This window comes from Phoca vitulina, unplaced genomic scaffold (genome assembly GCF_004348235.1).
Source record: "Phoca vitulina isolate PV1807 unplaced genomic scaffold, GSC_HSeal_1.0 scaffold72, whole genome shotgun sequence".
Classification (NCBI taxonomy): Eukaryota; Metazoa; Chordata; class Mammalia; order Carnivora; family Phocidae; genus Phoca; species Phoca vitulina.
The window spans coordinates 6,330,553-6,357,837 of record NW_022589775.1 but is presented as its reverse complement, the minus strand read 5'-3'; the positions used below and the strand labels follow the sequence as shown (position 1 = coordinate 6,357,837).

Here is a 27,285-nt window from a genome sequence, read left to right as displayed (position 1 = left end):
GGTCACATGCAAACCATCTGTAGTGGTATTTGTTGATACCATATCATGGTCTGAGATTTTGTTCTTTTAAAGATTTACTTATTTATTTAAGTAATCTCTACACCCCACGCGGGGCTGGAGTTCAGGACCTGGAAATCAAGAGTCACATGCTCCATTGACTGAGCCAGCCAGGCGCCCCTGAGATTTTTGTAATGAAAATCTGTTAGGCGATATGGAATGCATCTCCAGACTCCTCTCCTTGTAGAGCAAGGAAGCGTGGTTGAATGTTTTGCTGTGTTGGCTTAGAAAACCAGGGACCTCATCCGGAGTGTTCTCTCTTAAGACCCAGTTTCCCATTCTCAGTCACTGACCATCCATGGGTCCTTGTTGAAATCTTTCTTGAGCTACTTTCAACCTTTTTTTTTTTTAATATTTGTTTACTGGCACACTGGTAAGAAAATGGAGGAAGGATGTCTAGACAAAAAGACAGTCCCTTGAGTGACTGTTATTATAGAAAGAACCTTGGAGCAAAGGGGAAGCTGGGGTAGGAAGTTGCAAAACTGTTTGTGTGAGTTTCCAGAAAGCCTCTTGAATGTTCCTGTGTGATTTATTTTGAATACTGGTCTCATCTGGAGCTACTAACGTTTTGGGCCAGATAATTCTTCGTTGTGGGGGGGCCCGTCCTAGGCACTGATGTTTACCAGTGTTACTACAAACCACTGTAAGTTAGTAGTAAGGAGCCCCTTCCCCCAAGTGGGGCCAATCACAATATCTTCCGATGTTGCCAAATGTCCCCTGAGCAGCAAAATCTCCCCCTTTTGAGAGCCACTGGCCTGATTTATCAGAAGGTAAACCTACTTCACCCAGTTAGGGAACTATTCACAGCGAACATCAATATAGGAAAGCAAATCTGGATGTAAAATAATTTTTAAAGGTTTTATAAAACATTTATTGAGGGAATTCTAACACAAATACCCTTTTCTGGCATCTCCCTCCCACTCCCCGCCCCCCCTTGAGTCAAGGGAAGAGCAAAGAACGAATAAATGCTTAGTTTGAGGCCTTTCTCCCAAATGTGAGTGAAACTGTTCTGGCAGAAGATATTTATCACTGAGATTAACTCCTGAAACAAAGGTATTTCAGTTAGTCATGATGCAAAAGCCCACATTTTCTGCAAGTTGTAAGAATCATACCAGTGGCATCGATGGTATCTTCCCAAGGTTGCAGAATATCTGTGTGTCTTACATTTTAAATTCTGCCATCAAGGCTCACAGCCATGCCATTTTTATGGTGACTGCAGCTCTGCTTTATCTTCCCTAAAATTCCACCTGACCTGTGGGGGTAAAGCAGGTGCCCTCATTCAGCTCAGTATTCCAATAAAGATGCCAGGGCTCAGCAAACTGAAGTTGGTTCTTGTTTGAAAGATGGTCGTTCCAGAAACTGAGCCTGGGAGAGCTGGGCCTGTGCGGCTAACTCTGGTCCGTAGGAGTTCAAGACAACTGGGGCCATCGTTGGGTTTGGAGAGTCAGCCCCCCCTTGATAGACCTCAGGCACATCTGTCTGATGCCCAGTGGAAGAGTGGAGTCTGTTTCGAGTACAGAGATCCCTCCTGCAGGAAGTAGACCGGGCAGTGTGTGTTGTAACGGGAAAAGCTTCCGTGACAGCAGGGGGAGTCGAAGGCACCTTGGTCCGAGAAGGAATGGTTGGGCGCCCCACGTGGACAGCGTTTTGATCGGCGGGCAGAGCATGCTTCCCTAGAGTGCCTGTGAAGTGGAAGAGTCTATTCCAGAGTGCTGTTCCGTGCAGATTGTCTGGAGCTTGATTCTGATGATAAGACAATCAGGCCTCAGGGAGAGGCAACAAAGAAAGAGGAACCGCACAGATTTATCTCCCTACAAACAAATATGGCCCCGTCCTTCAGAGGCTCTAACATCTCATAGATACCAGGAGCGCGTGGTCCTCTGTTTGTTGATAAAATGTGGAGCCATGTGCGTTTTGTAAACTGTCTGGGTTCTGTGATTTTGTCACACAGCACCTGGCCTGCTTCCTGAGGCCCTGCTGGGGCCAAACTCCTAGTCTTGATTTCCAGCTGGAATGGGTTGATGACACCTGTCAAATCCTGTGGAGGGGGGGATGGTTGAGAATTTAAGAGCCTCCATTTGTATATTTTTAAAGAACATGAATGAACCTTGTATTATTTCACTTTCACAACCAATTAACCGAATCAGTAATGCTTATATCTACAGTTTTCATGGATTTAAAAATTTCTCTCCATAGAGAAACAGATGCTGAGATTTTGTGAAATTTGGCTGGAAAGAAGTTATTTTTCTGCTAAGTTAAAGTTGGAGGGTTTTTTTCATAATCCATATTAAGCTCTCCGTAATTCTTTTTTTTTTTATAATTATTTTTGTTTCTTAGCTTTGTGGTAGAGAGAGTGTTTATGCTGATCTTATATATATTATGAGTGTTTCTATGGAATTCTTATATGACAGTCAAAAGACTGAAAAGCAAAATAAAATCCTGGCCTAGTGACTAAATTTCATTTCAGCTGAATGTTTTTATTGGTAATATCTAACCTTTTCTTGCCCCCTGGCCCTCAAATCATTTTTTCCTCACAGAGATTTAAACGCAAGCATTAATCAAGGCTTTCAGAAAATCAACGTTATAATTGGTTCTTCTTTGGAAATGTTTGAATTAGAGGATCCGCTTATTTAATAACCATGGTTAATGTATCTCGTGAGTGGAAGAGTTTTATCTTCTTTCTTTAAATTTAAGTCCTGAGCAGACTTGAATGAAGTCAGAGTGAATGTGTCTCCACTGAATCAATGAAAGAGAAATCTAAATGTAAATGTCTGTCCTGCTGATGGCAAGTGGGACGTGCTAGTTCAAAGGTTTCTCGGTCCCAAGAACGTTGTTATGACGTGAAAACCATTCTGAAAAGTGAAGAAACGATCAGACCTGTTTACAACAATGCGTGTTATTCATGGTGCTGTGGATATAGCCAGTAGGTCCCGTCCTGCCCAGCCTCAGCCCTGCTCTGTGCGTCCTCATCCCCCGGGGCTGTCCAGCCCCCGTCCATCCTTCGTCTCTTCCGATTTGGCCCCACTTCTCTGTGCTGCCAGAATGGCGGCCGGGCACCTCCTCTATGCTGGACATTATGCTAAATGTGGGGATGGAGTGGAGGTGAGGCGGCGGTTCCCTTGCTCTGACCACTCCTTCAGCCACCTGTCAGCCTTGTCCTTGGCTTTCCCATCTCTCTGATGGTGAGCAGAGCCATCTGTTTGTGTGTGCGCACTGGTGAGTAAACGGGGGCAGCTACCTCCCGGACAAAGGGGAATTCCTTCAGTGTCTGTTGTTAGAGGAAAGTGTCTTGTAGTGAAGGGCGTGGGGAGCTGCGGTAGGATGTTGCAAAACTGTTGGCATTGGGGTTGCCAAAAAAGTCAGTGGTGTTGTTCCACTAGATTCTTAGGCTAGGGGGCCTTCAGAGAAGCTGTCAATTCCTGCCTCTCTGGCTCTGGCTTTCTTTGATGGCTAAATCCCCCTTACCTGTTCATTGGTTATCTTCTGCTAGGTGCACCCCAGGACCATCATTTTATTTGCTCGTTCTTTTGGGCTGGGCTCAGCTGAGTGCTTGTTCTGCTGTGCTTGCCTGGAGTCACTCATGTGGCTGTGTCATCTGGCGGCTTGACCGGGGCTGGAGGATTGAGCTGGCTTCACTTGCATGTTTGGTGATTGGTTGACTGGATGCCCCCCCTTGCCTGAGGCCTGTCATCCTCAAGAGGCTAGCTTGTGGTTTCTCTGTATGGTGAGCGCAGAGATCCTGGAGGCAAAACCAGAAACTGTAGGGACACTCGAGGTCTTAGCCTGGAGTTGATGTATCATCATCTATGTCACATTTTGTTGGTTGAAGCAAGTCACAAGGCCAGCCCCAATTCATGGGATGGAGAAAAAGTAACACAAAAATCTGTGCTCAAAGGGATGGATAGAATCATCACTTTGCAAACTCTCTTTCACAAGCTACATTGCTTTTTCTCTTCTTATTTTATTAATTTTTGTCTTCAGCTAAGGGCAGAAGCATGGCATATTGGAGTAAAAAAGAATACATGCTTTAGAATCGTATATACTGGGGCGCCTGGGTGGCTCAGTCGGTTGAGCGTCTGACTTTGGCTTAGGTCATGATCTCAGGGTCCTGGGATCGAGCCCCGAGTGGGGCTCCCCGCTCAGTGGGGGGCCTGCTTCCCCCCCTCCCTCTGCCTCTCCCCCTGCTCATGCTCTTTCTGTCTGTCTCAGATAAATAAATAAAATCTTTTTTTAAGATTTCGTTTATGATTTTGACAGAGAGAGACACAGTGAGAGAGGGAACACAAGCAGGGGGAGTGGGAGAGGGAGAAGCAGGCTTCCTGCTGAGCAGAGAGCCCGATACAGGGCTCAATCCCAGGACCCTGGGACTATGACCTGAGCCGAAGGCAGACGCTTAACCACTGAGCCACCCAGGCGCCCCTGAATAAATAAAATCCTTAAAAAAAAAAAAAAAAAGAATCATATATACTTACAAGATACTGATTCATAGGAATTCCTTTATATTCTAGATATTAACATTTTTGCCAGTTACGTGTTGAAGATAACTTTTCTCAGTATGTGTCTTGTGGCTTTTGACAAAGAAGAGTTTTTAATTTTAATAAAATCTGATTTTCTGTCTCATATGATTTGTGCTTTTTATATCTTATTTAAGAAACCCTTCTCTTGCCTAAGGTAACAAACATTGTCTTCTGTATTTCCTTGTAAAAGATTGTATACTTTGGGCTATTCACATGCTTCTGATTTACATCTCCCTGGTGCTGATTCTTGTGAATGGTGCATGTTAGGGTGCAACTGTGCATTTTTCCATCTGAGTAATCTGCTGTCATAACGTCTATCAGATATGCCCTTCCTTTCCCCAGCATCTGCAGTGGCTCATGTGCTGTATATCATGCCTCTGTATGCCGGAAGGCTGCTTCTGGGCTTTTCTTTTTTTTTTTTTTTAAGATTCTATTTATTTATTTGACAGAGAGCGAGAGCACAAGCAGGGGGACCGGCAGAGGGAGAGGGAGAAGCAGGCTCCCTGCCGAACAAGGAGCCCGATGCGGGGCTTGATCCCAGGACCCTGGGATCATGACCTGAGCTGAAGGCAGATGCTTAACCAACTGAGCCACCCAGGCGCCCCACATCTTTTTTTTTTTTTTTAATTGTTATGTTAATTACCATACATTACATCATTAGTTTTTGATGTAGTGTTCCATGATTCATTGCTTGTGCATAACACCCGGTGCTCCATGCAGAACGTGCCCTCTTTAATACCCATCACCAGGCTAACCCATCCTCCCACCCCCCTCCCCTCTAGAACCCTCAATTTGTTTTTCAGAGTCCATCGTCTCTCATGGTTCGTCTCCCCCTCCGATTTCGCCCCCCTTCATTCTTCCCGTCCTGCTATCTTCTTTTTTTTTTCTTAACATACATTGCATTATTTGTTTCAGAGGTATAGATCTGTGATTCAACAGTCTTGCACAATTCACAGCGCTCACCATAGCACATACCCTCCCCAGTGTCTATCACCCAGCCACCCCATCCCTCCCACCCCACCCCCCACTCCAGCAACCCTCAGTTTGTTTCCTGAGATTAAGAATTCCTCTTATCAGTGAGGTCATATGATACATGTCTTTCTCTGATTGACTTATTTCGCTCAGCATAATACCCTCCAGTTCTATCCACGTCATTGCAAATGGCAAGATCTCATTCCTTTTGATGGCTGCATAATATTCCATTGTATATATATATACCACCTCTTCTTTATCCATTCATCTGTCGATGGACATCTTGGCTCTTACCACAGCTTGGCTATTGTGGACATTGCTGCTATAAACATCAGGGTGCAGGTGCCCCTTCGGATCCCTACATTTGTATCTTTGGGGTAAATACCCAGTAGTGCAATTGCTGGTTCGTATGGTAGCTCTATTTTCAACTTTTTGAGGAACCTCCATACTGTTTTCCAGAGTGGTTGCACCAGCTCGCATTCCCACCAACAGTGTAGGAGGGTTCCCCTTTCTCCGCATCCTCGCCAACATCTGTCGTTTCCTGACTTGTTAATTTTAGCCATTCTGACTGGTGTGAGGTGGTATCTCATTGAGGTTTTGATTTGGATTTCCCTGATGCTGAGCAATGTTGAGCACTTTTTCATGTGTCTGTTGCAGGCGCCCCACATCTTGTATTTTTAAACCTACAAATGCTCTCCCTTTTTTTGGAATGTGTGGGGTGTTGTTTTATAAACTAAGACTTGCACGTGTGTATATCAGCTCTTTATTACTTTATTGTATATCAGATTGTGTGTGTGTGTGTCCCCACTTGAAGTACAAGCATACCCTATTTTATTGTGCTTTGCTGTATTGCGCTTTGCAGATACCGTCTTCTACAAATTGAGAATCTGTGGCAACCCTGCCCTGAGCAAGTGTGTTGGCACCACATTTCCAACAGCATTTGCTCACTTTGTGTCTCTCTGTCACATTTTGGTAATTCTTGCAATATTTTAGGCTTTTTCATTATTATTATTTGTATGGTGATCAGTGATCAGTGATTATGATTTGCTGAAAGCTCAGGTGATTAGTATTTTTTTAGCAATAAAGTGTTTTTAAATAAAGATATGTACTTTTGGGGGTGCTTGGCTGGCTGAGTCAATGGAGCATGCAACTCTTGATCTCAGGGTTATACATTAGAGCCGCATGTTGGGTGTAGAGATTACTTAAAAATAAAATCTGGGCGCCTGGGTGGCTCAGATGGTTAGGCATCTGCCTTCGGCTCAGGTCATGATCCTGGAGTCCTGGGATCGAGTGCCGCATCGGGCTCCCTGCTCAGCGGGGAGTCTGCTTCTCCCTCTGCCTCTCACTCTGTCTCTTATGAATAAATAAATAAAATCTTGAAAAAAAAAGAAGTGCATTTGTTAGACCTAATGCTATTGCGCATTTATTAGACTGCAATGTAGCATAAACATAACGTTTACATGCACTGGGAAACCAAAAAATTCATTTGACTTGCTTTGCTGTGATATTCACTGCATTGCAGTGGTCTGGAACTAAACTCGCAGTATCTCCTAAGTATGCCTATACATCCTTTTAGAGAGTTTTTTAGTGAGGTTCTGTTTATAGCAAGCTTTCTCACTCTTTGTTTCTCAGAGAACATTATAGTCTTCTTATTGAATAATATTTTAGCTGGAAATACAATTCTATATGATAGTTTTAGCATTTGAAGACTTCTGTGCTTTAGGGAGGTCATGTCTTCAGATCTTTTATTCTTTCTTGAACTTTTATTTTTATCTTTTTTAATTTTTTAATTTTTATATTTTTATCTTTTATCTATTGAGTGCTTTTTAATGTTTTTATTTATTTATTTGTTTATTTGAGAGAGAGGACACGAGCAGGGCAGAGGGAGAGAGGGAGAGGGAGAAGCAGACTCCCTACCGAGCAGGGAGCCTGACATGGGGCTTGATCCCAGGACCCTGAGATCATGACCAGAGCTAAAAGCAGACACTTAACCACCTGAGCCACCCAGGTGCCCCTTGAGTGTTTTTGTTTTGTTTTGTTTTGTTTTTTTTTATCTGAGGCACCTGGATGTCTCAGTCAGTTAAGCATCCGCCTTCGGCTCAGGTCTTGATCCCAGAGTCCTGGGATTGAGTCCCATTTCGTGCTATCTCTCTCTCTCTCAAATAAATAAATAAAATCTTAAAAAAAAGATTGATTTATTTATTTGAGAGAGAGAGAGAGAGACAGAGAGAACAGGTGGAGGGGAAGAAGGAAAGGGAGAGAGGGAATCTCAAGCAGACCCATGCTCAATGCAGACCCTGATGCAGGACTTGATCTCACGACCCTGAGATTATGACCTGAGCCGAAATCAACGGTCAGACACTTAACTGACTGAGCCACTTAGGCGCCCCTCTATTGAGTGTTTTATTTGAGTGGTTATAGTTCTCATTTTTAAAATTCTGTTAATTTACCTGATCTTTTTTGAAGTTATCTCTTTTCTTGTTTCTTCTTAAAAAAAATTTTTTTTTAAATGTACTTGACATTCTATATCTGATGATTGCAGTATCATTCCTTGGGAATCTTATTCTGTTGCTTATTGTGTCTCTTGCTTCTCACTCATGGGGACCTGGTTCTTCCTGGGTTTTATGATAATGAATTATGGGTTTTTATTTGATCAAGCTTTAACTGGGCATTATATGATACCATCATTAAGTGTGGTTTTGATTAAGAGGGATTTTGATTATGTCTTTGCTGGAGTGCTTGGAATACAAATATACAACAATCTTAAGGCAGTTTTTCATCTTGAGTGTCATGGACGAAATATTTGTGTCCTGCCAAAATTCATATATTGAAGCCTTGAGCCCCGATGTGATTGTTCTTTGGAGTTGGGGCCTTTGGGAGGTAATTAGGTTTAGATAAAGTTGTGAGAGTAGGCCCCCATGATGGGATTAGTGTCCTTGTAAGGAGACAAAGAGAGCAGAGCTCAGTCTTTTCCTTACACACACAAGGAAGAAGTCATGCGAGCACATAGGGCGATGGTGGCCTTCCACCGGTCCTCACCAAGAACTGAATCTGCAAGCCCCTTGACCTTGGACTTCCATCCTTCAGAACTGAGAGAAATAAGTGTGTGTCATTTAAGCCACCACATCTGTGGTCTTTTGTTATAGCAGCCCAAGCTGACGAAGACATGGAGTCTCCTGGATGCAGTACATGGTGTAAATTTGAGTCTCAAGCACCCATGGGGCCAGCCTGTGGTTATCATCTTTGGAGAACCCCCCCACACCCCCACCCCTTGCTCCCTCCCTGCTCTCCTGTCCTGGAGTGTAGGCAGAATCAGACAAGCTTCCTTTCCTTTGTTTGCTCCTTCCTCCTTCTTTCCCTTCCCTTCGCTTCCCTCCCCCTCCCTTCCTTCCCTTCTGCAAGGGAATACTTTTTTCTTTTATCTTTTTACATCTTTTTAGACCAAGGGTATAGCCCTTCAGGGGAACCATATGAATGTGGGAGATTCAGTTCTAATTCTCCAACTCGTACAGATCTAACACCTGTTTTCTTTTTTTTTTTTTTAAAGATTGTATTTATTATTTATTTGACAGAGAGAGAGAGACAGCAAGAGAGGGAACACAAGCAGGGGGAGTGGGAGGGGGAGAAGCAGGCTTCCCGCGGAGCAGGGAGCCCGATGGGAGGCCCGATCCCAGGACCCTGGGATCATGACCTGAGCCGAAGGCAGACGCTCAACCGACTGAGCCATCCAGGCGCCCCATGACACTTTTTTCAGTATCATGTCTTTATAGAGTTGAAACCAGAGTCTCCAGGGCATTGGTTCCCAGGCTGGGATGGTACTGCTGTTGGGAAATGTGTGGGTGCATTTTTATTGGCACAGAGACCAGGACCAGGGAGTGCTAATTGTATTTACTGCCCAGGAGCGAGGGAGACTCAAGTGTCCCTGCCAACTATGTGATTTTGCGCCCCCCTCCCAAATTGTTCATCTCCTACCACCAAAAGATTTCTCTCTCTCTTTGGGAAACACCGCACTAGGGTTAGGGGACTGATGGATTTCCTCAACATTGCTTTCAGACTTGTCCCCCAGCTCATTTTATTGTCTTCATTTGGGGCTCTGGGATTTCTTGGAGCTCAGTTCTGTGTTTAAAAGGATTTTGTTATGTTTTATTTAACATTCCTAAATGTTTTGTAGAGGTAAGTTTTCTCCTTCCTTCCTTCCTTCCCTCCTTTTTCAGGATACCTAGCCCCACAGTATCATTACCAATGAAAATCCTTTAGTTTGTTTTCCCACGATTTGGTGAGCATCAGCTATACCCCAGGCAGTGTGTCACGTGGTGAGATATGCAGGCTCACAGCATTTGGCTCTGCTGTCTGGGGGTTGCTGTTCTGCAGACTACAGTGGGGGTGGTGCCCCTGCATGGCGTGCAGCCTGGCTGCTCTGGATCCTGCTGAGGGAGCCGTGGTTCCTGTGAGCCAAGAGCCTAGTGCTCTAAGCAAAGTGTCTCTAATTGAGCTTATCCACTGCTCCTTTTTGGGGATCAACTCTTGCCCTTTTTCCTGGCTCCAGCATCTAGGTTATTGCCCCCATACAAAGTGTTCAATCAGCTTTTTTCCCATGGAGGCAACAATATGACATAGTCGATAGCCACCAAGTTACCTGAGCTTCATTCTTTGACTGCTACCACCATATGGTAGAGGGAGCAAGTAATCAGAAAATCCTAGAGCCAGGGGCACCTGGGTGGCACAGTTGGTTGGGCGTCCGACTGTTGGTTGCCGCTCAGGTCGTGATCTCAGGGTCGCGGGATTGAGCTCTGTGTTGGGCTCTGCTCAGCACGGGAGTCTGCTTGGGATTCTTTCTTTCCCTCTCCCTCTCCCTCTTCCCCTCTCCACTGTGTATGCACCCTCTCTCAAATAAATAAAACTCAAAAGAAAAAGAAAGGAAGAAAGAAAGAAAATTCTAGAGCCAGAGCAAAAAGGAGGACACAGATGGAAACTTCCATCGAGGGTGTTGTGTTCACTTCATTGGTGCTTCATCACAGAGGAGGACAGGGGACCAAAGGATGCAGCCTTGGAGCTTAAGTGTTTGCTTAGAGGTCGGCTTCCTCCCTGTTTGGCGGCCAACTTTGAATTTGAACAGAAAGTGATGCCAAGCAGATGATGACTCTGATAGTGTCACTGGATAAAACAGCCTGTTTGCAAATAGAGGCTTTCGTCCAAAGGGTCAGAAGGTGGCTCCTTCACTCTCGTTTTCTGTCTTGCCCATTTGTAGTCCTAGTGCTGTTGTCCCTGATCCAGGTGTCGAAATGTCTTAGAGCCTTACTACTCCAAGTGTGGTCCATGGACAGTATTGATCGGTGTCCTCTTGGGGCTTGTAAGAAATGCAAGTTTCGGTCCAACCCCAGCCTATCGAATCTGATCTGCAGAGCATGATCCCCTGGGGGTTCAGATATTCTTTAAATTTGAGAAGCCCACCAGAGGACCGTGTTTGTAATGTTCTTTTCCTTCACCTTTGCATAGAATATGGCGGGAAGTATGGAAGTATGATGTTACGTTTATAGTTTGCCAGACTTTTGCAAAAACAGACATCACACATACTATGGACTGAATGTTTATTGTCCTTGGGTCCACCTCCAAATACCATCACGTGGGAGGTTAGGGCTTCAACATATGATATGATTATGTGTTATAAAATTTTTTTAAAAATGTGTATATATATATATATATATATATATATACTGTCATGTAAAAATAATAGTAGTAAGAATAAACATAACAGAACACACTTACTGAGCCAAGATCGTGGAGCTCATAGTTGGAGGGTCTTAACAACGTATGTACGTACGTGTTGGGGGGCCTGACCCTGTGCCCTGCCCTTGCACAGGCCTGACTTGTAGCAGTTGCTCTCCATGCTGACCCATGTCTTCTTCTGATTTCATCTTGCAGGACACGGCCTCTGCAGCGAGCAAGGCAACAGTGCCGAGACCGCTCCAGAGGAGACCGAAGGGCCGGACTTGGAATCCTCAGATGAAACTGATCACAGCAGCAAGGTGAGAGATTTTCATTTTCACGTCCCACGTGTCGAACCACCGAAGAATCACAGCTGACACGTCACCTTTGCAGCTGTATGTGGTTAGAAGTCCTCTCCACGGGACCGAGTGTTTTTACCTCTGAGATGTCACTGAGATACGAAATCCCAATTACAGCCTCGATAACAAACCTATACGTGCGAACACAGGGCAGAAATCAGTTTTAATGAGCTCCCATCTCATTTCACCTGTTTCCCTCTCACATTTCCATTTGTGTTTGAAGAAATAGCATCCAAAATGTGTGTGGCTGGGCCAGATAGACTTTCTTGCTGTGCGTGGTTTCTGCAACAAGCTCTTTTTGCATGATCTGTTTGGTTCTTGTTAAACGTGAGCAGTTTTTACATGAGAGAGAAAGAAACACTCTTTTTCTTTATTCATATAGCATGTCCCTCAGTTGTTCAAGGCCTGTGAGAAAGCCCTTATTCTGACTCTTTGGTGGAACACCGTGAATTTGTTTTCCATAGTTCATCATGCTTTTATCCCACTTCACAAAGGGTTCTGTGGATCAGTAGCCTGTTCTTGGCACACTGTCCAAGGTACAACAATTTAAAAACTTGGTGTTACCTCTGTCCAAAGGCCCTTCCCCAGCAAAAGTAATTGTACGTGATTCTGTTTCTTTTTTTTTTAAGATTTTACTTATTTATGAGCGAGCGAGAGAGAGCGCATGAGCAGGGGGGAGGGGCAGAGGAAGAAGCAGGCTCCGTCCCAGGACCTTCAGGATCATGACCAGAGCCGAAGGCAGAGGTTTAACCGACTGAGCCACCCAGGGGCCCCACGTGATTCTGTTTCTGTATTTATTCACCTTTTATAGTGTTGTTGACATATGTATGTGGATCCCCACCCACCTTTCTTTGGTTTGACATTTACCAGTCACTCTCTGATCAAATCACGTAACTTTAAATTATACCTTTGTTTTCCCTTTTGCAGTGTGGGGGTGATTCTTGCCTTTGCTCAGTGATGGATGATGGGGGCGGGTGGGGGGCTGTCAAATAATATATTTGTAGGAGAGCATGATAATATAACTGTAGGAGAGCATGTTGGTCATGAAAATATGCTATTCAAATATGAACCATTATTTTATTTATTTATTTATTTTAAGATTTTATTTATTTATTTGACAGAGAGAGAGATAGCGAGAGCAGGAACACAAGCAGGGGGAGTGGGAGAGGGAGAAGCAGGCTTCCTGCCGAGCAGGGAGCCCGACGTGGGACTCGATCCCAGGACCCTGGGATCATGACCTGAGCCGAAGGCAGACGCTTAACGACTGAGCCACCCAGGCGCCCTGAACCATTATTTTAAAAAACTACATTTCTCTGCATGTGTGTGCCTATGTTTGAGTAGTCAGCATCACTTTTACCCCATGTGTGTTTCTTTGATCATCATAGATAAGATCACCCTTCTCCATGTCCTAAGTTGAGCACAGTATAAAATTTAATATTTGAAAGTAATTCTGATAATTAAAAAGGCTTTATGTTGTTGGCTATTAATTAAAACACAGATGAATGGAAATATATGTATTTCATTTAAAGCCAAAAAAGACAAACAAAAACTTGCTTAAAGTTACTTTTTAGGTGTGTGGCCCTTACTTTACTTTTAGGCACTTGGGGGAAGGAGGAGGGACAGAGAAATGGATTATTTCCAAACTGAGGTAAGATATTTGGAAGAGTATTTATTAAGTCATTTTGTTATTGAACTTAGAAATGTTAATTCTCAGTTTCTAATTTGATTTAGAATACAGCTATTTTTCCTATATCTAAAACATTTATTTCTGAATACTTTTTAACTTGGATCATTTCTACCTCACTGTAATAGGCCAATGTTCTCATTCCTTGTGGAATTTTGAGATTGTTTTCATTTGAAATTTTGTGAGTCATGAGGTCCTAAACAGGGTCCTCTCTAATACTCGGTCTGGCAGTAGAGAGGAAGGAAGGGGCCCCAGGGTTTTGTTGAACTGCCCTGGATGCCTGTCTGTCTATGATTCTTTCTCCAGAGGATAGGTCTAAAACTCACCTGGCACAGACAGGGTTAGATGCAGGAACAGAACACCCCAACCCCAGATTTCACTGCAGAAATGCATGGTGGGCTCTCGTAGAAGAGAATGTCTTCAAAATTGTCAATGACAAGTTTGGGTGATGATCAGTATTTTTAAAGCTAGTACAGTGACCTGCGCTAAAACCTTAAGTTTGTATTCCTTTTTACTAGGTTGGGGAGCACTGTGTGATTCCGTACCCAAAAATACTTCCTGGTTTTGGTTCGATTCACATTTTATCTTCTTTATTTGAACTGCTTTGTCATGTAACCCAAGTTAATTAACTAAATTGGGGCCTTTAATGAGTTAATGTCTCACTTTGGATATTTTAGAAGCAAAAAAATTAAATTGAGCAAATGGTTCTTGGAGTCTGGGTCCTACTGTGTATTTTTTTTTTTTTTTTTTTAAGATTTTATTTATTCGAGAGAGAGAGAGAGAGAGAGAGTGCATAGCTGGGGTTGGGGAGGGGCAGAGGCAGAAGGAGAAGCAGGGAGCCCAACATGGGGCTGGATCTCAGGACCGTGGGATCATGACGTGAGCTAAAGGGAGGTGCTTAATGGACTGAGCCACCCAGGCACCCCCCCCCCCCACCACTGTGTATTCTTAATAGTAAATGAGAGCTAACACTTATTTCGTATCTTGTATATATTGGGCACCATTCATATTAACTTATCTCATCCTCACAACACCTCTGAGAGAGAAATACTATTATTCCCTCTATTTCATAGGTAATGACATTGGAACAGAGAGGTTAGCAACTCAGTGAAGGTCACACAGCTCTGAGATGGCAAAACCAGGCCTTGTGTTGTCACCTGCCATGCTGAAACTACCTTCTGGCCAGATTGGTTAAAGTCTGGTGTTATATACCAGGTTTTGGAAAAAGAAGGAATTAATTAATTAGTGTGCTATGTCAGTCAATTAGATATGTACTCATGAACCACTTACATATTTTCTTAATGCATAACCTTTCTGGGTGTATTTTTTTATGATTTAAAGTAAGAGCAAGCACATATCTTGAGTTTCTTGATCAAGATTAAATATTCTTTTGACACGTCTCCTAGATCAGTAATTTTTCTTGAGACTAAACCGCACATTAATTTTTAAGTCGTAAGCTGCCTTTAGCTGTGGAAGGATGACTTAGCCTTACCTTGAATGCACCAGGCTGTAAAAGTAAATAAATAAGCAAACACATCAAGGAATGAAATGAAACAAGCAATCCTTTTTTATTCCTGTTGCATCTGTGAGGGCTCTTGATTTTTTTGTTTAATATTTTTGCTGTTCTTCCTAAATGAATTGCTTTACAAAATAATGGGCAGAATTAAGAGAACACAGGTTGGAGCGTCATGTGTTTTTCGATTTTTTTTTTTTTTAAATAACAGTTTTTGCTCCTCACGGCCTTTTGGGGTTCCGCAAGTAAGTATTTGCAGGCTTGCAGAAAGAGCATTGGTGGCCCTGGAAAGTGGCATCCACAGGGTGGGGGTGGGGCTCCCACACTGCAGGGGCAGTCTAGCGGCCTTTCTCTTTGTGAGCCTCCTCCTTCCTTTTGTGATGGTGGGTGACAGCCTCCAAGGGGCCTCCTCCACTGGTCACTTGTTTCTCTGCTTCTAATGGAAAAAACTCTTGTCTCTGGAAATGAATGCTAATGAGCTCCCGGCTGTCCTGTTCTGCATTCCAGGCCCCCTGGCAGCTGTGATTTTGTTTTCCACTTAGCAAATGTATTAGAATAATTTTCAGAACATTTCCATTCCGAAAGCCATCTTTTTTTCTCTTTTTAATCCAAATTGGGATTGTCTCAGAAATGTCTGCTTTAGTAACAACGCATTAGCAGAAAATGTGAAAACATAAACTGTTCAAAAAAAAAAAATACATAGCGTGTTTTTATTTTATTTTTCTTAGTGCCTGCTCCCGACTCAGTGAGGGGTGTCTTCAAAGTTGTTTGAGCTGGCCGGGTTTAATATCCCTGTGCAGTGCATGACGCTCGCCAATCAGCTGATCGTGGTCCGCAGAGCAGAGAGATGCTCACATCCTGGGCAGGCTTTTTCTGCTTTGTGTCTGGTCTCTTTTGGTTCTCCCTTTCTGGAACTTTTGTTGGTGAGCCAGGTGAAATGAAAGCATGAATTCCTGTCCACGAGTTAGCCTTTGACACCATCCCAGAGGCCACTGCCGGGCAGCAGGGGCTGCAGGGCTTCTGTCCAGTCTGTTGGGATGCAGCAGTAGGTTTCCCGGGCGCGCCGGTATGGGCTGTCTATACGAGAGGATGCTCCCTTGGGAACTGGAAGGCATTTGGCGCTCTCGGGGTATTTTAAGAAACTTCTGTTTCTGTGCGGAACACGTCAGGTGGTAGAATTACCATGAGAATACATTCCTGATGATGTCTGCACTGTGGAAAATAAAGCGCAAGCCCAGGATTGAAAACAATGACAAGTCCGGTGACTCTATATATCGGACCCTTCATCTGGTGAGCATGTTTGAATTCTCTCTTGCTAACCTTGTTTATGTGACGACTTCCCAGCTGAATTGCTTTCCAGTCCAAATGATGGTGATTATTCTTGTCCCGTTTCCCCACGACTGCATCCTTTTACCTTCCGGATCCCCTTGTTGATAAAGAATATATAGTTTAGCATGGGGGAGGGGTGGGCATCGGTAGTTGGTGTGAAATCGAATTTGCCTAGAATCTTCACATTTGTCTATTTGTTCATTCTTAAATGGCATAAAGATATATTCTGTATTTTTGAAACAGTGTCATTTGAATTCTTCTCCTTTCTTTTGGTTGTTGAGATTTTGAGTGTGTTTGTATGATGTGTATGGCAAATCTCCCCGATCCCCGCCTCAGACTGGGTCGTCTGAGTGCTCATCAAGCATTTCTGGGAGAAGGGAGTTCACCTTGGCCTCCTACAAAGTTTTAAGTGTTTTTGACTTTATTTCTGCCTACTTGAGAAGGAGATGGTGATAGAAGTGTTGGCTCAGGGATTGCGTTAATGCTTTAATGTCCACTGACTTAGATTGTACATGGCAGTCCCTCTAGTAAATGTTGAGTCCCTGGTAAGAAAATCTAGTAGGTTAATGACAAGGGACAATTTAACCAAATCCAATTAAACTTTTTAGTAGTTCAATATAAATATTGGAGTCTGTCCACCATTCGATTTTGTGTCATTTAAGGAAATTTGAAATTTGGCAGTGAGTACACCTGATGGACCCAGCTAAGCCTTCGTCCTTCTTGGCTGTTTCTTCTTCAGTGTCTGTTCAAAATGAGACCAAGAAGGTGATGGAAAACCGTAGGGACTCCCACTGTAGATAGTGGTCTCTGAAATTATAGAGAATATGACTTTGGTGTTTGTCTCCAAAAAAGCTTAAGTAAAGGTTTTAAGAATTGAGGCCACTCTGGCCCCTTTTAAATCTGTGGGATGTGTTAAATCGGTCAGACTTAAAGGACAGTTTTAGAACCTGAACTCATCTAGAGATAGAAATTGCCTTTAGTGGTTGCATAACAGGAAGACTTTAAACAGCTGGGTAGCTTGAGTCAATAGTATGTACTTAAAAGCCTCCCCCCCCTCTTTTTGTACTTTCTTTTCATCTTCCACAGGAAGAAAGCGATATTATAAACATTGAGCTTCATGCTGGCCTCAGTAAAGTGGCCCATTTCCCCCTGCAATTGTGTGCTCTTCTCTGCATGTTGGTTGGATCATTCTTAGGCCTGACAGGGGAAGGCCTCCGCTACCTTGAACAGTTTTAAACTGGCAGCCTGAAGGGCCCAAAAGTGCTTTTCTGTTTCCAGGGTGACTGACCGCAGTCCTCCAGGGGGGAGAGGTTTGCACTTCTCCCATTACAGAAGCCTCGACCATCTCCTTCTGAACAGTATTTCGCGGTCTGTCCCAGTTCCAGGAAACTTGGCTTTGAGGAGTGTGTGGAGAACCTCCCACGGCAGCTACCTTTCTAGGCATCTCTGGCTGCAGAGCTTGGTGTAGAATAAAGAGGACAGCACAGAATGCTCAGTAACCGAGCAGGGAGAGCCCTGCGCCCCTCGTACACCCTACATTGTGGCTAAGCTACCCAGAGAAGGTCTCCATGGCTCTTGATGCAAAAAAGTCTGGCCACAGTATAGGGCCAGGGGGACTTACAAGTTGGGCCACAACATATAAAATCTCTGCATTAGAGTTATTCTGGAAAAGACCTGCATTTCATACTTCCTTCCAAGGATGTTTTTGGGGTAATATTTTAGTAAAGCAGAATTCTCAAACTTGATGACATCATTTTAATGGTTTCCAAGTAAAAATTTCATTAAGAGCCTTGCAAAACATGCTGTGACAGTATGCATTGTAACTTGGAATTCTGTCTTTTTATTCTTTATTTAAATAACATGTAATTGAAAGTGAAGAGATTACATCCCTGCTGAGATTCTGTGCATGCTCCTTGGAGCGTTTATACCTTGAATCAGAGAACAGGGTTGCCCGTGTTGAGACTGCTTTGCCCCGCCTCCATGTAAGAGAGCACCTGGCTAAATTTATCCTAAGTTTAGGATTGTGTCTAATAAGGAAGGGATGCCTAAGGCTTTGAACTCTCAGAAGAGGATTTCAGGGAATTTGGGGGTGTACCTGGGATGCTCAATTATAGGATGCTTTTTCCCTACACTCCAGAACTTGGCTCAGAGGTGGAGAAAGATGAGCAGGCTGGGTGTTTGGGAATGAGGTTGGGTAGGACATGGCTTTAGGTCTGTGGCATATGTTTTGAGCACTAAAGCCCTAGCCCACATCCCACTAACCTTTAGCTCTGCCCTTGGGCCTGCTTAACATAAGGATGCCAGACCTTAGAAGTGGTGAACTTCATACAAAGTCAGAAACTCACACTCTTAAAAATGGAAACCTCAGAGCCCTGATGGTGAAACAGAGGGAATGAAAACCTAGAAAGTCCATCCCATACCTTCCACTATTATACACAGATATAGGTGGGAATGGCAACAGGTGAGTCTGATGAGTATTAGCACAAAGAGAAGCATCTTGTGGAATTTCCTGCCTTTGCTATGTGCCTGAGTCCCCAGGTTGTAACTTTGGCCCATCCTGGAAGTATGGGGCACCCCTGTGTACTCCACGAGGACACTGGATTTCCCATGGCAACTTGTCGAAATGATAAAATCGTAGAAAGGCGTATTGCGTCACTGATAGGAATGAAGCGATAGATTTACTTATCATGAGGAGTCGCTTTGAGGTTAATGTGCAGATTCATGACAGACAGCTGTGGTTCCTGTTGGGCCAATGAGAAGAGCATTGTGTAAGGGAAGGTGCCTGTTAGACGTTTGTTGTGTTGGGTTCCTTTGCAGGATGCCGAATCGAAGCAATAAAGGACAGTCGGACAAAGCTGGGGGGCAGGGCCGTTAGTTGTCAGTCGTTCTCATTGGCTGTCCACAGGATTTTAGTTCTGGTGAGGGTGACCCCCCCCCATCGTGTCTATGTTATAATGCAGTGACCTATTATAGGTATCACTGGATCATTTAAAAGATGTGTGAGCATTTTTGTTATGACGGGTCACGGGTCTTTTGTTCCTGTGGAATTTGTAAGACAAAGCCATATTTAACTGGATGTGTAAGAATGACAAACTAGTAAAATACGAACATAACGAAATAAAACTGTTTAGTTGATTCCTACAGAAACAAGCTTTGATGGAATTCTTTCTTAACAGCCTTATTGAGATACAATTCACATATCATACAGTTCCGCCCATTTTGGTGAGCGTTTTTGTTAGCCACTGAAGGGAGAATTCTTTGTGGGGATATACAACGTCTGGAACACTGAATCCATGGACAACGGTGAACAGTGCCCCTGGAGGTGACTAATACCTTCTGGAACATAAGACCAGGGTTAGTGCTAGCACCACATAAGCTGTGGTCATTGTAAGAGAATTGAAATAGGGGTGCCTGGGTGGCGCAGTTGGTTGAGTGTCCTACTGTTGGTTTTGGCTCCAGTCATGATCTCAGGGTCCTGGGAATGAGCCCCCTATCAGACTCCACGCTGCTTGAGATTCTCTCTCCCTCTCTCTGCCCCTCCCCCCAAAATAAATAAATCTTAAAAAAAAAACAAAACCCAAAGAAATAATCATTATGTGGATTTGGGTCCTGGCTCTCCTCCTTGCTGTCATGGCATTGTTGTGAATGCATCCTTGTTAGGTTCTGATTTCCCATGTCCTTGTACTGCCTTTGTTCCAGGCTCCCTTCCCTTTGGGATAATGCCAGTGAGGGGAAGGCATGTTAATGTTGGCTGCCTTTTTCCTCTATGTTTAAGGGATTGTCCCCATGGAATACCCTTGGTTTTAGCTCCTCTGCCCAGCACCAAATGCCAGCCTTGAGTTTCAGCTCTGGGCAGCAACTGCTGTTTTGGGGAGGATGTTCTTCTCATGTTCTTCCTGGGTAGGTGGGTGATAGAAATAATTCTTTATTTGCACCCGTGTTTGCTGGGAATACTCTGTGCCTAGGGATGAATTAGAGGTGGAAGCCAGGGAGAGGAGGATGGGCAGGCAGCTTACCTTCAAGGAGCTGTCCAGCGAACATTCGTAGAGTGCTACATTTGGGCAAATATTAATAAACTAGATTTTGTGCTACAAAATAGCCTCTGGAGGCATTCCAGCAAGAGCTTTAAATAATACGCTGGCTCATCCCATCCTGGAGGTCCTGATTGAATTGATCTGGAGGGTGTGCTGGGCATGCTCGTCAGGTGATTGCTATATGCAGCTCAAGTACTCAAGCTCAAGTACTAATTCCATGGGGTTTTCAGCAGCCCGCCTGCCACCCATTCTTTGGAGAACTCTTTTGCATAACTGGAAATGTTGCAATTTTAGAATCCTAGAACCCTAAACTTCTACCTGAATCATCCTGGACAGAGATTAGGTGGAGGCTGAGCTCCCCCACTGAAGCCTTGTTTAGGGCCCAACAGCCTTTATTTTGAAAGAGAGGAGAGGTGTCTTTCTGCTTGGAGAAGCCGGAGAGACGAACTTTTTTTTTTTCTTTCTTAAAACATATGGGTATCTATCATTATCTAGAAAGTTGCCTTAGGGCCAGTTTTTAACAGCGCCAGAAAGAATCTTAGCTTATAAAATCATCTTCCGCCATTGCAAAGTAAGTATAGTTTACTTAAGTGGGGGCTGTGATAATTAGCCTTGTATTTGGGGTGAAATGCGTTTAATTTTTCTGTATCTCCGTCTCCTTATTTGTAAGCTTCTTGCAGAGTAGTTATGAACACAGGCTTTGATCCACTCTGCCTGGTTCAAATCCCAGCTGTGCCGTTTTTGAGCTGTGCAATCTCAGATGAGTTACTTAATCTCTCTGGGCCTCCTTTGTGTCACCTGTTTCATAGGAATGCTAACAGCCCTTACTTACCATGTAGGAGGATTAAATACATCAGACCAATGCCTGGCATGTGGTGAGCCCTTGGAATATGTTAGTAATTGTCGTTATGGGTGTTTTGAGCATTCAGTGAGCTCTCCTATGTGTAGAGCAGTCGGGAGAAGGAGAAATGTAATTCACCTGTGGCAGTTCATTAACCAGGAAGGACACCTTTAGGCGGAACAGATATCAGACAGGTCTCTCTTGTGAGAGGTAACTTCATCTGCCTTGCCTTTTAAACTGTGCTCCGAAGAGCACGGAACAGGTGGCCGCATTTTGCCGCAGTCTGCATGAGATGAACCCCTCCGAGCCGAGCCCATCTCCGCAAGACGCCACTGGGCCTCAGCTGGCCACCATGAGGCAGCTCACGGACGCTGACAAGCTGCGCAAGGTGATCTGCGAGCTCTTGGAGACAGAGCGCACCTACGTGAAAGTACGTCTTGCTGGTCTACCCTCCCTTCCCGCCTGGCATGCCTTCCCTCCTCGTTTTGAAGGAGGGGCTTTGTGGGTTTACACTGTGTTTGGTCTCCTGTGGAATCTGGCCTTTCTTAATGTTCAGATCTCCTGCATCTTAAGGAAGCACCTCAATTCTTAGAGCAGTTTATTGACATATGTAATTGATCGAGAAAGGAGATGATGGTGAATATTCAGCGAGCCTTCTGACCTTTCTAAATCTGTTGTTGAGCTAATACTAAAATTGAATTTAGTTTTTGAAGGATTTAAAGGTATTGTTTTCGGTATCTAATTTGAGTCTAGGCAGAAGGGTATCTGTTTTCTTTTTAGTCTCACTTGTGTTCGGACATTTAGTTATATTTCTGTAATTATATAATTTATTCCTATATAATTCTTAATGTCTATGTAATACATATAACAATGTATGCACTATACATACGTTACAATACATACATTGTAATACACTCCTATGACTGTAGTAATTATCTATTCCTGTAACTATATAATTAGTTAAATATCACAACAGTGTGATCTGTTTTTAATGACCTATTTTAGTCTTTAACTCAGGGGTCAGCAAATCATGGCCCTTAGGCCAAATCCAGCCCTCTGCCTGTTTTGACAAATAAAGTTTTATTGGAACACAGCCACACACATTCATTTACATGTTGTCTGTGCTGCCGTAACAGGAAGCAGCTTTCCTGTTACAGCAGCAGAGTTACGTAGTTGTGAGAGAGACCACATGGCCTGCAGAGTCGAAAATACTACCGAAGAGGTTGGCTCACTCCTGCTTTAAGGGAACTTAATGACCTAAAGACTGTAATGTTAGCATTTGCGACATAATCTGTTTTTTTTCTCCTTTAGATTCCTTCTAGGCTTTTAGATGTGCTAATGAGATATCCTTTCAACCCTTAGGACTTAAACTGTCTCATGGAGAGATACCTAAAACCTCTTCAAAAAGAAACTTTCCTCACCCAAGATGAGGTATGGTGGACATTGTCTTAACTTTGTGAGGGTTTTCCTGCAGCTTGACTTGAAGAGGAAGGAGCGAGGCACACATGTAGTACCGAAAACACTTGGAACGAGTTAAATGATTGCGAGTTAACGCTCTTGGCTTGCACCCAGAGAGTGAGGAGCGGCCCCACTCCCTGCCCCAACCCCCCCACCTCATGGTGGGCTCATGATCTTAATTGATAAGTATTGATAGAAAAACTCTGAAATCAGAAGCAGATAAAGTTTCTGAACACCAATGAAATATGGGTGGCTTAAATTCTTTTTCATTTTCCAGCTCGATGTGCTCTTTGGAAATCTAACCGAAATGGTAGAGTTTCAAGTAGAATTTCTGAAAACTCTAGAAGATGGAGTGAGACTGGTACCCGATTTGGAAAAGCTTGAGAAAGTCGATCAATTCAAGGTAAGTCCACCAATGATGTCAGGCTGCCTCCCCCTGTCATGGGTGGGTTATTCCGTAGGTTAAGTGGAACCTCTTGAGAACACATCGCAGGAGGCACAGGCTCTCTTTGGTACATTCTTGTGCTCGTGGTGTTGAGTCTTCGTTGGACCTCCAGTGGGGTCAGTCCCTAAGGGGATTCTGAGAGGGGGAACCTTGTCTGGCTAAGGTGACGCCAGTGTCATCAACTTGTATGAAACTGGTGCCCCTGCGGGCTTCCACTCTGGAGGATAGACCAGCCTTGACCTTTCGTTCTGTTGACGTGGGGCCTTTTAATACTTGATATTAGCAAATGAGACTAGCACCCTTGGCTTCCCAGTAAACAAGTTAATTTATCATGTTCTGGAAAACTTTGCTTAATGGAAATGCTTATCATGATCCAGGAGGAAGACAGTCTTCCAGCACACAGTGTCCTTATAGCCTTAATGAGGATTTATGACTAGTACCTCAGTGAGGATGCTTACAGCTTATTTCCCCCTCCTTGGCTGGCTCTTCTCCATTACAGATACTTCCTGTGCTGCACTCCAGCCGACAGAGCTCCTCGATGCACACACGGTGGTGTCGGCTTCTCGTAAAGTTAAAAAAAATACCAACAGATTAATTCAGGTGTAATTGACATACAATACCCTGCATCTATTCACATTGTATAGTGTGATGAATCTTGCTATATGTATACACCTGCGAAACCATCACCACAGTCAGGATAATGAGCATCAGCAGCAGCCCTTGAAGGTTTTTCCCTGCTCTTTGTTACCATAGATTAGTTAGATTCGTTTGCAATCTGGAATTTTATACAGCATGTACTCTTTTTTTTTTTTTAATGTGGCATCCTTTACTTGGAATAATCATGTCACGTTCCATGCACGTGGCTGCAGATATCAGTCTATGGCTCTGTGGTATCCCACCGTACTGTGGCACCTCATTGTAGCTTTCATTTCAATTTCCCTTATGACACGACAACGAGCATCTTCTAATGTGCTAATTTGCCTTTAATATATCCTCTTTGGTGAAACATCTGTTCAGATCATTTGCCCATTGATTGTATTGGTTGGTGGTTTTCTTTTTTTTTTAATTATGTTATGTTAATCACCATACATTACATCATTAGTTTTTGATATAGTGTTCCATGATTCATTGTTTGCGTATAACACCCAGTGCTCCATGCAGAACGTACCCTCCTCAATACCCATCACCAGGCTAACCCATCTTCCCACCCCCCCTCCCCTCTAGAACCCTCAGTTTGGTTGGTTGTTTTCTTACTATGAGACTTGAGAGTTCTTTGTATATTCTAACTATAAGTCCTTTACCAGAACCAGGATTTGTAAGTATCTTCTTGTCGTACAGTGTCTCTCAGAGAGCGGAAATTTTAAATTTTGATGAAGTCCAGTTTTTCAAGTCTTTTCTTTTTTGGGTCATGCTTTTTTGTGTCACGTCTGTGAAATTTTTGCCTAAACTTGGGTCCTAATGATTTTCTCCTTTTTTCTCCCAGAAGCTTTGTAGGTTGGGCATGTGCATTTTGGTCTCTGATCTGTTGTGCATTACATTCGTTAGGGTGTGAAGTCGGAATCAAAGTCATCTTTTTTCCATACGAATGTCTGATTTTTCTGGTGCTATTTGCTGAAATGACTATCCTTCTATCCTCCTCCACTGTATTAATTTCGCAATGATGTTGGACTCAGGTTCAATTGTCTATATATGCGGGGCCCCCATATACTTCGACCTCTTCTAGAGCTTACAGAAATCTGGCTGAGTGCTGTTAGCATACACGTTTAGGGACTGGGGTGAAGGCTGCTCTTTCTATATATGTTTTTGTATGTCACTGCTTCTCTGCAACAGAAGTTATTCAGTATACACACCCACGTTCATACACTTAGCATAAGAATATATATTTATATATACTTATATATTTTTATTTGGAGATAATTTGAGACTTATGGAAAGGTTGCAAGAATAGCCTGAAGAATTTCTGGATATCCTTCACCCAGATTTCCCAAACGTGAACATTTGACCACGTTTCCTTTATTCTTTATCTTCCTGTCTCCGATGTGTGTGTGTGTGTGTGTGTGTGTAATATAATTTTTTTCCTCGAACCGTTGAAGAGTTTAGTTGCAGGCATAATACCCCTTTAACCCTAATTACTGCATACAGTTCATTTTTTGTGGGTTCAAATGCTGCTTAGATGAGTTAATTTTCTCCCCTCCTTATCTTCAAGGTGGTCATGCGGTCCATTTGAAATACAGTTTTGTTTGTTTGTTTGTGTTTGTAATGATAACATGTATTTTCTAAATTAGTACATTCATTAGGACAGTTAGAACTCATGACAAGGGCCAGTAATTTGTTAGTTACTCAGAAAATTGCTTAATGAGGATCATAGTTAAAATGGACACAGACATTCCTTAAAACACTTGTTTTTTTGTTTGTTTTTTAAGATTTTATTTGAGAGAGAGAGAGAGAGAACACAAGCAGGGGGAGGGGAAAGGGAGGGGAAGAAGCATACTCTCCACCGAGCAGGGGAAAGGGAGGGGAAGAAGCAGACTCTCCCCCGATGGGGCTCCATCCCAGGACCCTGAGATCATGACCCGAGCCGAAGGCAGACGCTTAACTGACTGAGCCACCCAGGTGCCCCACAACACTTGGTTTTACTGTAAGACATCTAACATTGATTATATTCCCTTGGTCTCTTGCTGTGGGGCCAGTTGTGTGGGTTTAGGTCTGGTTAATCGCTTGAGGAGAGGTAGGTGGACAGAACTTGATGTGGACATGGCTGCATTATGAGCAGGGTTGTTCTAGGAGGGATTGGTGCGTGGATTCTTTCAGCGAGCTATTGCTAAATGGTCACAGTTCTAAATTCCATTCAAGTGGGACTCTCTTCCCTGACCTTCACTGTCCTGGTTTATGGCCACACTTGACCATCTCCATTCTGTCAGTAGAGCAAGACAACCTATGCATACTGAATATTCATGGCCCAGGGGCTTGTTTCTAGCACCTCTGAGTTGGCTTCTGGATTGTCTGTGTTTTCTCCCAAAACTGTTGCTGTCAGTTGCACCATTGCTACTTGGTTTAAATTCTGATTGTATATTTGGCCAAAAATATGAAAAACTTGTTAAAATATTCAAACTGTGGGATGGCTGGGTGGCTCAGTCAGTTAAGCGTTTGCCTTCAACTCAGGTCATGATCTCAGGGTCCTGGGATCAAGACCCGTGTCGGGCTCCTTGCTCAGTGGGGAGCCTGCTTCTCTCTCTGTCTGCCTCTTTCTCTCTCTCCCTCTCTCTGACAAATAAATAAAAATATTAAAAAAAAATATTCAAACTGCATTGCCTAGAACACTAGTCCTAAGGCAGTATTAGAAAAAATTTAGTTCTGAGGTCAAACAAGCTTTGATAAAATATCCTCTTGGAAATTTGCAATGTCCGTCAGTGGGAGGCTCTGTGACCTTCTCTGGAAGGGCAGCTTTGGGGAAATGCAGTCTTTGTGTATAAAGCCCTCATACCTGTGCACACCTTGTGCCCTGAGATCATTTGTTAAGGCCAGAAGAATAAATGAATACCTTAATGTTTTATCTGTGGCTGCCTGTGTGGTAAGTTAAACGAATGACCTAATATGGTTAATGTGAGGGGTTACAGTTAGAACTTTTTCTTCCTCATCTTTTCTTGTCTAATTATTGAGTATGTCTCGAAGGATAACTGCACTTGCAGAGTCAGACTGTGCCTGCTGGGACCCTCTCAGCCGGGGTGGTGAGGTTGGGAGGAGGTGGGGCTTGAAAGGGAGAAGAGGAGAAGTAGAACGTGTAAGAAACTAATGTAGGTCTCTAGTTACCCATTCTGGGCGGTTCCAAATAAACTTTTTGTTGTTAGTAGACAGTCTATCAGAATTCTGTGCATTGTTTGTTGGATAAATTACACATTGAAATCCAAAACTTTTTTTTTTCTTGGAACCTCACTTTTGATTCTAACCTTGAATTAAGCAGTCGCATGCTCCTTCTCTCTCTCTCTCTCTCTCTCTCTCTGAACAAGACTACATCAGTGTGGAACATATAGAAGATATTTTTCTTAGGCTTGTATATATATTTGGGTATATATACATATATGTATGTAAAATGTTTAGGATACAGAGTATCCTTAGCTATGGGTTTTTTAATTTTTTAAATTTTTTAAAATTCTGTTGTTTTTTAAGATTTATTTTTTTTATTTGAGAGAGAAAGAGAAAGAGAGCAAGGGCAAACAGGGACAGAGGGAGAGGGAGAGAGAGAATCTCAAGCAGACTTTGTACTGAGCAGGATGCGTGACGCGGGACTGCATCCCAGGACCCTGAGATCATGACCTGAGCTGAAATCAAGAGTCAGCTGCTCAACTGACTGAGCCACCCAGGCATCCCCA

At 43.4% G+C, this 27,285-nt stretch overlaps 1 protein-coding gene across 12 annotated transcripts in view; it reads left to right on the top strand.

Moving 5' to 3' along the window:
* Positions 1-27,285, top strand: part of TIAM1 (TIAM Rac1 associated GEF 1) — a 372,168-nt gene that overhangs the window by 319,033 nt on the left and 25,850 nt on the right. For 11 of the 12 annotated variants that reach the window (XM_032393263.1, XM_032393261.1, XM_032393257.1 and 8 more), the window contains 4 exons: positions 11,469-11,572; positions 21,263-21,442; positions 22,375-22,443; positions 22,748-22,873. In XM_032393263.1, the coding sequence (XP_032249154.1) occupies positions 11,469-11,572; positions 21,263-21,442; positions 22,375-22,443; positions 22,748-22,873 (479 nt within the window). Of the gene's footprint in view, positions 1-11,468; positions 11,573-14,220; positions 16,099-21,262; positions 21,443-22,374; positions 22,444-22,747; positions 22,874-27,285 lie in introns of those variants that run through there. The other variant, XM_032393267.1, reaches the window with a different exon arrangement.